We start from the raw sequence: 13,258 nt of genomic DNA, 5'->3' as shown, positions 1-13,258 counted from the left end.
TAGATAGATAGATAGATAGATAGATAGATAGATAGATAGATAGATAGATAGATAGATAGATAGATAGATAGATAGATAGATAGATAGATAGAGCCAGGACAGACAGGAATGGATCTTCTCACCTTCAACACCTGCAATAACACTGAAGATCGCGGTTTCTAACAAAGCAAAACACAAAGTATCCACAGGTTGTTTGTTCTGTTCCATACAGACGACCCAGTTTGGATGCCATCACCACCACCAGCAGAATGATGGCACCTGTGGAAAGGCTTTTAAGCAGGACAAACAGGAAACAGAATCTGCAAGCTGAGTATAGAATGTGACTTATCACCCTCAACCAAGAGAACCTTGACTTTATTCCTTTTATCTAACAGGTTGAAGTAACTAAAATAAATTGAAAACACAGCGAAAACCACTGTTTGCAACAAAGTGAATTATAAAATATTTACTGATTTATTTATTTAAAAAATCAGTAAATATTACTGATTTCCCCTACAGACCAGCCAGTGTGGATGCCCTCTCCACCAACAACACAACTTTTATTGTGACACCTTTGAAAAGGCTCTTCCAGAAATCGCGCTTATCCAAATGACATATGAAGGCACGTTTGGTTAGAAAAAAAACTTTAATCTATGCTGCAGACATAATCAACTAGATGCATTCTGGCAGTTAACCAGTCTGAACAGAAATAGAGTGTGACTGCTGAAGGAGGCACTGAGAAACCAACGACAGGCTCGGGACTCTACAGTGCTGCTATTACAGAGAAATGATGGCATATGTCAGATCTCTACTGATAATTACTGTGATAAAGACATCAACAGGAAGTGCTGCTACCCACTGCCCAACATTGACAGCACATTTACACCGCAGACACCAGTTCACTTAACTTCCTGGTAATGTGTTGTTTTGCTATGTGGGGCAGCTTGTGACTGCCAGCCTCTACTCTACAGCTTGAATGGGAGGAAAGCATCTGCGACAGAGATGTGATGCACTTACTACACAGAGTAATGCGAGCTGGTTATCAGTCCACCCATCCGGTTTATGCATGAGGGTATGTATACTTTTCCCCTAGTTTCATTGCTTTTAAGAGCTCTGCACACTGGTGAATGTACTCTAATAGTAATCAATCAATCTAAAATGTTACTTGGATTCACAAGAAAACTGGGCAGGAGGCAACATCAGATATTTTATCACTTCTTGTAGTTTTGCCATAAAGTAAGTTGAGTTTATAGAGAGAGTCAACACACTATTGGACCTAAACTCATTTGTAAACTGCCAAAACTGAATGAGAACGCTGCCCGATACTGTGCCACTAAACAAGGTCATCTATGTGAATCTCCAAGCAGTCATAAGTAGGTGGAATTTAAGCTTGAATTCAGTCATTTCACTCACCAGCTTGTTTTTGTCTTTTAATTGTTGGTAAGAGCACTCCATTTCTCCTCAACTGCCAATTACCACCAATAAATGTAATTAACAGAAAAAAGTTGAAGAAAAAAACTTGCAAGGCAATAAAATGGAGACAATATGAGCCAGGTACATATGATACTGCTTTGATGTGGCTTTGGTGTGCAAAAGGAGGAATTTATAGTGTGGGCGTTCACAGATAGGCTGCCCAAAATGTAGGCCTACTTGTAGTACATCGCCCACATTGTCAGTGGCTACAATTCAGGTGGTTTCCCGCTCTAGTTTCGCATAAATATTCAATTTATCAATGAACTTGTTTTTTTTTTTTTCGGTCAGTGCTTCATTTTAATTACTCCATCATATTAACTTGTCTTTTGGGGTTATTATTTAAAAAAAAAAAAAAAAAAGCAAACAAACAAAATAAAACGTCAAAGTCCTCATCTTAACTTAGCTTAGCTTACATCTTAATTTTTTAATTCGATGAGAACGTTTTTTTTCCCCTCCTATGACAACTGCCGTTTAGATCCAGCTAGAGCGATTCATCAGTGTCACCATCATGAAATATGAACAGGCCTCTCCTGCAAAGAGTTTCACCACTAGGTGGCACCAACGTGACACTCAACGATTTACAGCGATCGGCAAAAATTGCAGTGTTGCCCCCCCCCCCCCCAAAAAAGAAAAGAAAAAGAAAGAGAAAAAACAATGTGAACACAGCAGATAAGACAAGTAAACACACACAAAGATTAATAATCTTATCCCGTATTTCTGCTTTGTGTTAAAGGCATCTCCGACAGTACATAGTTGAATCTACTAGCACCCCTGGATTGTTTCTGTCATCGATTTATAAGCCTGCTTGTAGTTTTTTTTCTTTTTATCTTGCGCTTTTCACTTTTGAAGTAGGTCGTCGAGGAAATCCCGGAAATAGAAATAAACTGCTTTACTTGGACCTTTCCAGCACATTTTCGGTAACTGTTTTGTTTGATACTGGAAGTGAATGGATGTGTTCCCCCTACAGTTTTGTTTCCCGAGTAATTCATTTAGTTATGGAAGGAAGTCAGTTAAAGATGCCGACACTTTGGGATAGCCTGTGTTGTTAGCTGACCTCTGTCACAGTGTTGTGATTGTTACGGATGTTGATTAGCCGATTCACTAATTAAACTGTGTCCTGTGCGCTTTGTCACGGCTTTGTTTGAGCTGTAGGTTTTTTGTTTTTTCCGATGTGACACTGTGAATTCTTCCCAGGGATGGCCACCGCGCCGGAGTCCTCACTTCACATGAGGTCGACGGATCTCATTATAAAAGAACCCCTGGATTACGGAGGTTTTGGAGAAGTTTACTTATGTTATCATGTGACGCTGGGCCAGGTGGTGTTAAAGACTATGTACACTGGACGTCTGCGCAACGAGTAAGTTGTTGTTGTAGTTGTTGTAATATGTTACTGCATGTGCTACCCAAGGGTATTCCCCTTCGTCCAACGATAACTTGAATCATGTGTCCTGCGAAGTTTTCCACGCAACCAAGCGAGACACTTTTAGAGCGTGCAGAAAGTATAATAACACAGATGAATACACACGTATGTAAATGAATGTACTCGTTATTACGGTTGTCTATACCAAGGTAGTGTGCTGTGAAAAGGGACACTACCTTGGACACTACCACTTCCCTTTTGAACAAGGAAATAGAGACAGGTTGATTCAGCTCAATGCCGAAGAAGTCCAAAATCAGTTTTTATATCCGGATATACACGAATTTAAAGAAAACTCGTTCCTATAAAGGGTAAAGTTTTAAAGTTAGGGATGATACTCAGTCTAGCACTAAGAACACAGACTAAATTAGCTACTAGATCCAAGGCCATAAGATTTCTTGTGAGACATGCCTGGACTGTACAAAAACAAAACGGTTCTTTCTCATGAATTAATTATTCTATTAATTATTGACTATTTCGTTTTTTTTTTTAAATTGTGAAGAATATCTGTTCACTTTTTATTTTTTGAGACAAAATTTCAAATGTAGTGCGTTGTCCCCATAACAGTCTGCATGTAAATAAATACAAAATGAATTTAGAATTGTATTTATGTATTTATAAATACAAAATATTAACAGTGATTATAAAAATTGTTGCTTATATTTTTACTTGTCAGCTTATTGTTTGTCTCTCAGATGCGCTGTGAGGCACGTGCCAATCCAAAGTCTTGCCTCTGTACTTTCAATCAGCTCCACCAAATACCAAAAAAATGTTTAACATAATTTTAAAAAATGTTGTCTTTATCTTAATCCCTATCAGTATAAGATGATAAATGTATTTCTGTAGCACTAGAAACAGAATCACTGCTCTGGCTTGTCTGTATGATTATAAATGGTAACAGAAACACAGAATTAAAGACTATATTTCTTACTTATCTGTTACTGCACACCCACACATGCTTAAATATCAGAATTGGGTTATTGAAGTCGGTAAGAATATGCTCACATTGTCAGTTTTCCTATGCAAAAGCTTTCTCTTATTACATTTAACAAATTTTCCAGGGAGAGTAAAAAATCGCTACTGGAGGAGGGAAAGATCATGGCGAGCCTGAACCATGAGCGAGTGGTCAAGTTGCTGGGTGTGATTATGGAGGATCGAGATTGCTCTCTTGTCATGGAACTCATCCCCAGAGGCAACCTTCTGGACATGCTGGAGACCGTTAGTAGGCTTAAATCAATAAATACCTGTAACAAACACAGCTTTTGTGGTTTTCATCGATAGCGTGTCGCCTTAAAGAGTTCCACTTTTGTCAGTTTATCATGAACTGAAGCATTATTACACTATAATCTCTGTGTTCTTCAGGTCAGTGTGCCGATATCTATCAAGGGAAGAATCATTCTAGAGATTTTGGAGGGAATGATGTACCTCACAGAAAAGAGTATCATACACAAGGACATCAAGCCAGAAAACATCTTAGTGGACAAGGATTTTCACATTAAGGTACATTACACTCTCTGGGTCATGACACATGTAGGATTCTGTCTGCTGGCATTCACAGTCATGGTGAAGGATTTCTTGTAGATTGCAGATCTTGGTCTGGCCACCTGCCAGACGTGGAGTAAACTCACCAAGGAGGAATCTCGCAGGAAGAGCCGTATGGGGCGATCGACTGGTGTGAGAGGAGCTGGCACACTGAGCTACATGGCCCCGGAGCACCTGGACAGTATTCATAATCCCTCCACTGAGAAGTCTGACGTGTACAGTTTTGCCATCGTGGTGTGGGTCATTCTCACAGGGGAAGAGCCATATGCAAGTGAGCTGTGATATCATGACATGCCAAAGTTTGCCAAAGATTACCAGATGCAGCATATCCACTGCATACAGCATTTAAAGAAAGCATCTTTTTATGCCCAGATGCCAGGAGTGAAGACCAAATCAGCCAGTGTGTTCGTAACGGTGACCGACCGGCAGAGGATCTTATTCCAGAAGACACACCTTCTGAAATAATTCAGCTCATGGAAAGATGCTGGGATCGCAATCCTGAGGAACGGCCGACTTTTAAAGGTTTCCTTTTTGTATTTGTGAATTATAAGCAAAATAGCACTCATTGATGAAACCACGTACACTCATTAGGTACATTTCCCAGAAATTTTGGTCCATATCAACACGATAGGATCACACAGTTGCTGCAGATTTGTCAGCAGCACATCCAAGATGCAAATCTCCTGTTCCACCACATCCAACAAATGCTCTGTCTGACTGAGATCTGGCAGTTTGAGTGCAGTGAACTCAGTCTGTGGTCTTATGCTGCTCTAACACATCTGCCACAAGACTCGACTTGTTGCGCATTCAGATAAGATGCTCTTCTGTAATGAGTGGTTATGTGAATTATTCTTGCTGTTGAGTAATTGTTGCCTTCCTGTCAGCTCAAAGCAGTCTGTCCATTGTCCTCTGAGGTCTAGTATCAATAGTATACAATACAATAACAATATTTTCTCTTTGTTTAGATCATGTTCATATGTAAATCTTAGAGTTGGTCGTGTATGAAAATTCCCGTAGATCAGCAGTTTCTGGAATAAACAGACCAGCCGCTTTGGCACCAACAAACACACTAGATTTAAAGTCACTTAAATCATCCTCAGTCTGAACTTCAGGTCATTTTGACCATGTCTACACATCTAAATGCATCGAGTTGCTTGTTGGTGTTCACGAGCAGTCGAACAGATGTATCTAATAAAATGGCCAGTGAGTGTATAAAGTGAATGCAACACTTTTGTTTGTTGAGTTTTGTTGAGTCAGTTTTCTTTCCTCTTATTTAATGTCTCGCAGAGGCCTACAACATCTTCCGTCCTTTCTACATGGAAAACCTTGAACCGCTTGTAGAGGAAGATTTACTTCACCTGAAGGTTGAATAAATATTTTCTATATGTGATCTTTTTTTTTTTTAAATAATCACAGACATTAAGCAGTATTTTAATAAAAACAAACATTATATATATAGTGTAACATATCTTCCTAATGACAGTGTTATTAAAAATTTTAGTTTTTTAAAATTAATTCATTTATTATTGCAGAATTCATACGAAGGCCCAGATGATCTTGTTGAGAAGATGAAGTCTTTATCAGTGAGCCCTGAAAGTTTTTCAGGAGGTGAGTGTGCTCCGTAAACCCGGTCGTCAGAAAAAAAACGCATTGTATATTTTCTGATCCCCTCCTTTGCATTCTGTGCTACATTTAATGCTGTTTAGAAATCCTGAAAACATTTGAGCAGCTTTATTGTTTTACTATCTCTCCTCAACTTGTAGATTGCCCCGCTCCGTTGATAAGTTCAGACAGAAGTGTGTCCGTGCCAGTTGAAGCCAGTATCGAGGATCTGCACGGCAACCAATATGAACAATGTCCAGGGCATCTTCAGACAGATGCTAAGGCAAGTAACAGCCCTTCAGAGTTGCAGGAGAAGCTGGATCGGGAGCTTCAGTACCACAAACACGGCAGTTATAACTGTGAGAACCACTCCGATGCTGGCAACTCCTTCCATACCGCAAATCCTTTCCTGCGAAGCAACGTCAGCATTTCGGATCACTCTGCACGGCAACCAGAACAAGAAAAATCTTCTGTACTCTCCTGGACAAAAGCTGAGCCGTTGCGGCCCACAAACCAGGAAGAGCCTTGGTATCGTCCCTCTGCAGGTGCCTTTGAGACCTCTTCCACACCTACTCCATTCCCCTTACCTATATCTTCGAGCACACCCTCTCTGTCAGCGTTTAACCAGCAACATCCCCACTCCCACTTCGACCGGCAGCAGTCCTGGCCAACTTACCCAGTGTCTGATACGTCTGCCCCTGACCTCACCTCTGGACATCTTTTGACCACTTCAAAGAGTTGCCAGATGCACGATCAGGGTACTATTAAAACATAAGTGTTTGAAGAAATTCTGAATCTAATCCCTGAGGGGTGTCCCCAGCTTTTTGTGTTATCCTTGTTTTTGGATCAGTTGTGTTTACGTGTGTTTGTTTTTGTTTTCTGACCAGGACCCCTTTACATTCAGAATGCCAGCGGGATTCAGATTGGAAGCAACAACACAATGAGCATCAGAGGTTATGACCCCTCTCTTAGCTTGTCATCTGTATCTGCTAACAGCTCAACTAACTCTCCCATCAAAGAAGGCATTCAGAAATATGGTAAAACATAACATTTCTGCCTGTTTATGAACTTTTCATGACTGAAGATCACAAATGCACTTTTAATTTACTAGAGCTGTAGTTGAACACGTTGTTGTGATTTTTATTTTTATTGGCTCATCTTTCCAAACCCCAGAGATAGATAGTTTGGTCACATATGACCATTAGAAACCCATAAGCTTTAATTTGCCCTTCTAAGTTTTTCTGTGAGCAAAGAAATGTTTTTGCATATAGTGTTACAGTGTTGTGCAAAAGTCTTCAACCACTCTTCATTTCTTTATGGTTTGCTAGAAAAAAATGGTAAATAGGTGCAGAAATTTATTGAAACGTGCAAACATCAAAGGAAATCCAGTATATAAGGCAATAATAGAGTTTGTACAAGGTCAGTATTTGGTATTACCATCTTTATTCTTCTGACTGAGCTCTTCAGGAGTAGTTCTCCAGGGTTCTCGAAGTACATTCAAAGCTGTTCTTTGGATGTTTGCTGCCTTTTCTTCTGTTCTCAAGATGATCCCACACTGCCTCAATCCATGACAGTGTTTTTCCATCCAGGTAGGCCTATACTGCAGTAATGCATTGTCATGCTGAAAAATCAGGCTGTTGCAAACTAAGCTGTTGCTTTCCAGATGGTATTGAATGGCAGATCAAAATCTGAATTTAAACTTTAACATTTGAATTCATCACTCCATATGAGTGTTGTCACTGGTTTCCAGTAAGTTCTTGTGTAATTTGGAATACCTCAGCCTCGTCTCCTGGTTTCCCTTCATTGAGAATGGCTCTAATATATCTCTATCTCTAATATATCTTAAATTACACTAACCTTAATGCCAAGATATGCCAACGTTTTAGAGAATAGGTCTTTAGGAAACATCTTTTTGTGCAAAAATACTGTTTGTTGGCATTTTTCATCAATTCGACTGGAGAAAATGTGAACAAATGATGTGTTTTTGGAACAGACTGCTAGTAACAAAGAACCTAGAGATAAAATTTGAAATAAGCTTTGTGGAGACACAGCACTGGTTCATTTAAAGAAAAAAGATTCCTCTGACAACGGTCAGGTACAAGGAATGCAATGAAAATCTGTGAAAAAAGCAGCCAGTGTCCAAAGAAAAACTTTGAAAGACTGTCAGAAAGCCTGGAGAACTATTGATCAAGACCACTTTTTAAAAATGACTCCTGGCTCCTTGGAAGCAAGATACAAATAAAAGAGTGGTGGCTCAAGACTTTTGCACAGTACTGTATTCACCAAAATGCATTTTGTGTTTCCTTGAGTTCTAACAAACATATTGCATTTCCTTCCTCATAAAACTTTTCTTTCTTTCGCTGGATGCAGCATATTCTGTTGCTGCTGGCACCTCTGTAATATATTTATCTTGTGTTTCCGTTAGAGGACCATGCTGTGATGGAGGAGCACCTGGACGTGCTGAGAGAAAACATTGGGACCAAGTGGAAGCGCTGTGCGCGGCGTTTGGGTCTGACCAATGTGGATATAGAGACCATAGAGCATGATTGCTATCGTGATGGCCTGCCAGAAATGGTGCACCAGATGCTGGAGCGCTGGAAAATGAAGGAGGGCTGTATTGGGTGTACAGTTGGGAAGCTTTGCCGAGCTCTAGACGGAAACATAAAGGTAGATGTCATCCAGAAAATACTAGACATCTGCAATTCGTCTTCCTCACTGGGATAAACCTTACAGCAACTGACGTGTCTCATGTTCTCTGATTGATTTATCATCTACGGTGGCCGCAATTATAAACTCTGCTCATGGCTCTGAGCCTGAAGGATCATTTTAGTAGAGGTGGACACACTGAAAACTTATCACCTCATCTGAAATACATTTCTCTGCTTTTCAAAAATGATAAACATAGAGCTTAATGTCAGTTTTCTGTGAGCAAAGAAAACTGTCATTAAGTTTTCTTTAAACTTTCTTAGGAAATAGTCTTTGACAAGTTACTAAACACTGTTTCGATGAAATTGAATGCCTTTGTGATATAGCTTCGCCTGCTAAGAAGATATTAACATGAAATTGTGGATTTTTGTATTGCTCTATATGGTGGCAAGTCTCTAAATATTCATTTCAGGCTAAGGTTTAAATTTGAATATGAACTGTTTCGAGGTTGTTGGGTTTTGGTTGGTATGAAGAAGCCAGTGGGTTTGTGCACATTAACAGAATAATGAATTCATGTACAGGGACTGTCAAATGGTGTGTGGCACACGTTTATTCCAGTCCAACACAAACATAATGACTACAATCACAGAACAGGTAAGGCCAATGAGCCTGTGACAAGCTGAAAACATCATCAGCAAAACGTCATAAGGAACAATGAAATACAAATGAAAACGTTTGCTGTCACGAGTAAGCCAAACTGCTACCATTAATCTGATGACGGTAAAGCAAAAGTACGCGTGAGTTGGTGATTCAATTCTTTTAATGTTAATGAAGTGATTCATTCAAACATAATAAGCATTTTGGATTGAAACGTTACTTTCTCTCCGTCAGAATTATAGCGTCTTGCCAAAGACAGAGAGTGTGTGTGTGTGTGTGTATAGTTAGAGACAATATTGAGGGTCTGCATGTCAAATGTCTTTTCTTCATCTTCATGCAAACTACATTTCAGCATTACAAAAGAACCCCACGTATGAAAAAACCCTCCTTTTTTTCAAACTTTGAATGATTTTTTTAGTCTAGCAGAGTCTTCATCATATTCATTACAGCTGTTATCCTCTGACAAATATGTTTATGAAGTTAGTTACTGATAACTAGTCCCGAGCGGTCACTATATCATATGTTTTAAAACAGCAACAGGCTTTCATTTCTAAGTGTGTCGTTCTCCAGTGCAGTACTGTGCAATATTCTTGAGCCACTCTTCGTATTGTGCGTGAAAAGATTTGTCCTGAGCTGTTGCTCTCCAGGCTTTCTGAAAGTCTTATTATGTGTTTCTTTTGCCATGGGCTGTTTTTCACTCATTTTCAGTTCAGTCATTGTAGCTGACCACTTTCAGAGGAATGTTTTTCTTGTTTTTTAAGTCACCTGACGCTGCAGAATGAATAATTCAAGCAAAAGAAATGCACCTAACGCAAGGGACAAGCAAGTGTTGTCTACACATAACAGACACCCTAGGAAAGAAACTATTTTTAGTTGTATCTTTAGGCACATGTGCTTTTTTTTTTTACTTGCAACAAAAACAAATTCTTGTTTTTCACATTTTAGCTGGGTCTGTGAAAAAGACCAAAGATAAAGCAGTTAGACAGGCATAAAATAGCTTTTTGCACCAACAAGGGGATTTCCAAAGAGCAGTTAGCTGAAAACTTACATCTCAGTATGATGTGGCATCTGTCCTTAAAAAAATATGAGCAAACTAAATAAATGGAGGACAAACACTGAAGTGGCACGCCTAAAAAATATGCATTTACACCAGATGAATGGGGAGAAAAGGCTGAGGCATGACACAAGAAACACAAGAACTGGGTTGAAAATCAGTGGGTAACCAAATTTAAAATTTGTGGCTCAAATCAATATGTACCAAGTGAGATGTTTACAGATGTTTACAGCAATCTATCTCAGTCATGGTTTTAAGATCATTAGAATTGTATAAACTCTGTTTTTGCCTCCTATACTGTATTTCCATGTTTGCACGTTTCAGTAAATCGCTCTACGCTGTTCTCTTGTTTCTAGCAAAATGTAAAGAATTGACAGGTGGCTTGAGACTTTTGCACAATACTTTATGTCACCGAAAAACACATTTTCCTTCCAAGTAAATATTGTGTAAATGGCCTGTATTTGTATAGTGCTTTACTAGTCCCTAAGGACCCCAAAGCGCTTTACACATCCAGTCATCCACCCATTCACACACACTGGTGATGGCAAGCTACACTGTAGCCACAGCCACCCTGGGGCGCACTGACAGAGGCGAGGCTGCCGGACATTGGCGCCACTGGGCCCTCTGACCACCACCAGTAGGCAACGGGTGAAGTGTCTTGCCCAAGGACACAACGACCGAGACTGTCGGAGCCGGGGCTCAAACCGGCAACCTTCTGATTACAAGACGAACTCCCAACTCTTGAGCCACGATCGCCCCCAGTGTGTGTTTATTTTTCCGTCATACCCAATATCAATGCCAGTTATATGGCAAACTGCCAGGATACATGGTGAGATGTGAGACACAGGTCATTTTTTTAACAATAAAAAATTGTGAGACAAATCATTGGAGCTGAGTGATCTCTGAGTGAACTGAGCAATCCAGACTCTAAAAAGCCAAAAGAAATTCAAACTCGTGTTTTGATGGACTTTTTAATGAATTACCGACATGGTGCTAGTGTACTTTTGCAAATCAGAATTTTTTTCTATGGGGAGTTTATTAGATAAAGAACATCAGTCCCTGAAGTTGATGGTTTCGTGATAACGCTCTGAGCTACAAAGGCACATATACATACTTATATTACATACAAATGCAGATTTAGTTTCAGATTTGATGATGTTTAAATAGTGCTCTCTGGGTCTGTAGACTATCTGATTATGTACTTATGTACACAGGACATAAAAGGAAAAACATGGGAGGGAGCAAAAAACCCAACAACAATATTTCATTTAGATGAAGTTGTTGTAGAGTCCTTGGATGACCTCATGTAAAGGAACATCAGCCATGAATCTAAAAATGAAGCTTCATGTAAATGGTCTGTTTGGTCCTGAGTAACTGTCCAGATTCAGATTCACATTACCTTTACAGAAAAGATTCAACCACATCCCAAAGGTGCTCTACTGGATTGGGATCTGGTGATTACGGAGGTCATTTGAATACAGTGAATTCACTGTCATGTTCATGAAAGCAGCTTGAGATGATCTGGGCTTTTTAACATGGTGCATCAGGAGATGGGTTCACTGTGCTCATAAATGGATGCATTTTTTAATTTAGGTGAGCCTGTATGAATTGTAGCCTGTTTCCTGTTCTTAGCTGGAGTGACACACAGTATGATAAGGCCATCTGCTTCAGTGTTCAGAGATGCTCTTCTGCATACCTTGGTTTTAACAAGAAGTCACTGTTGCCATAATGTCAGCTCATAGCAGACTAGCTATTTTCCTCTGACAAGGCATTTTCACCCAAACGACTGCAGCTCACTGGATACTTTCTCTTTTTCAGACCGTACTCTGTAAACCAAATAAAATCACCTGTCTCTCCTATTCTCAAGCTCAGTTTAAACTTCAGCAGGTTGACTTGACCATGTATTGAATAGCTGCCATGTGACTGGCTTATTGGGTATTTGCATGACAGAGCAGTTGAATACATATACACCGAATGAAGTGGCTCATGAGTATATACAAGTAAAAAAAATATTGTTGCATAAAATATTGAGTATTGAGTATTCTCTACTCAGACTGATTTGAAGTTTGTGTTATTGAGTTAGACTGTATAATAACTTAAAAACAGTATTATGCACAAATATTTCATTTTCTAGATCACATACATAGATAATTCACAAAGCACCATCCACTATTACAGTACCTGCAAGTGGTCAGTGTAAACACTGTTTGTAATGTTACAGTAAAGGAAGTGCTGACTCTCAGTTTCTATCTATACACAGGGGTGTGCTGCTGTGATAAATAATCAGAGGAAAAACAATTACCTTGCAAATCACAAAATACCTTTTATACACAAAGCCATGATTATAAATAGCTTAACTCAATATTGCTATGGGATAATGATACGTAGTATAATATAATAAATGCCTCCCAAACATGCTAAAGTAATACGTTGGATGTGTCATACATGCCGAATCTCCAAAGGTCAAACTAAAGTTTTTCTTCTACCCGGAACAAATGACTAATATTTTAATAGTAAAAGGCTGGCAGCTATTTGCATAGCACTTCTCTTAAAGTGCATAATTTCACCTTTAACTGGAGGGCACTGTTAGCCAGAAGAATAGTCAAATATGAACAACAAATCCTAGATATGTAAAGCCTAGAAAGTAGAAATGAATTAATGATGATTTTGAACATTTACAGAGAGACTCCACTCGTCTGACCTAGCCAATGTGGAATCGAAATGTAGGCATGTTTTTTCCATCAGTGCTTGGAAGAGTGTTTGAGGTGGAGGAATATTTTAATGCATTTTACATATTTAGCTGCACTGAAACCCAGAGCAACACCTAAAAAGTGCATCGCTATTGAATGAATACCTTCAAAGTATCTGATAAATTTCCCTGGGAAGTT

General features: G+C 39.3%; 2 protein-coding genes across 4 annotated transcripts in view; one reads left to right on the top strand and one right to left on the bottom strand.

Moving 5' to 3' along the window:
- dusp22b (dual specificity phosphatase 22b) overlaps positions 1–244 on the bottom strand; it is a 5,478-nt gene extending 5,234 nt beyond the window's left edge. The window contains exon 1 of one of the 2 annotated variants that reach the window (XM_005721409.1): positions 123–244. The gene's annotated coding sequence lies outside the window, so the exon portion shown is untranslated. The remainder of the gene's footprint in view (positions 1–122) is intronic. The other variant, XM_005721408.1, reaches the window with a different exon arrangement.
- Positions 245–2,279: 2,035 nt separating this feature from the next.
- ripk1l (receptor (TNFRSF)-interacting serine-threonine kinase 1, like) lies at positions 2,280–10,762 on the top strand. Of its 2 annotated transcripts, none has more exons than XM_013911717.1 (11): positions 2,280–2,369; positions 2,647–2,809; positions 3,931–4,087; positions 4,232–4,369; positions 4,451–4,682; positions 4,784–4,933; positions 5,699–5,775; positions 5,944–6,019; positions 6,175–6,771; positions 6,901–6,966; positions 8,439–10,762. In XM_013911717.1, the coding sequence occupies exons 2-11, from the start codon at positions 2,649–2,651 to the stop codon at positions 8,735–8,737; spliced, it is 1,953 nt and encodes a 650-aa protein (XP_013767171.1). In that variant the 5' UTR covers positions 2,280–2,369; positions 2,647–2,648; the 3' UTR covers positions 8,738–10,762. The 2 variants fall into 2 exon arrangements, with proteins under 2 accessions (XP_013767171.1, XP_013767170.1); XM_013911716.1 differs by having other exon boundaries at positions 6,901–7,050.
- Positions 10,763–13,258: the final 2,496 nt, after the last annotated feature.

This window comes from Pundamilia nyererei, unplaced genomic scaffold (assembly GCF_000239375.1).
Source record: "Pundamilia nyererei isolate P.nyererei 1_Seehausen unplaced genomic scaffold, PunNye1.0 scaffold00004, whole genome shotgun sequence".
NCBI lineage: Eukaryota > Metazoa > Chordata > Actinopteri > Cichliformes > Cichlidae > Pundamilia > Pundamilia nyererei.
This window is presented reverse-complemented; position numbering and strand designations above follow the sequence as displayed.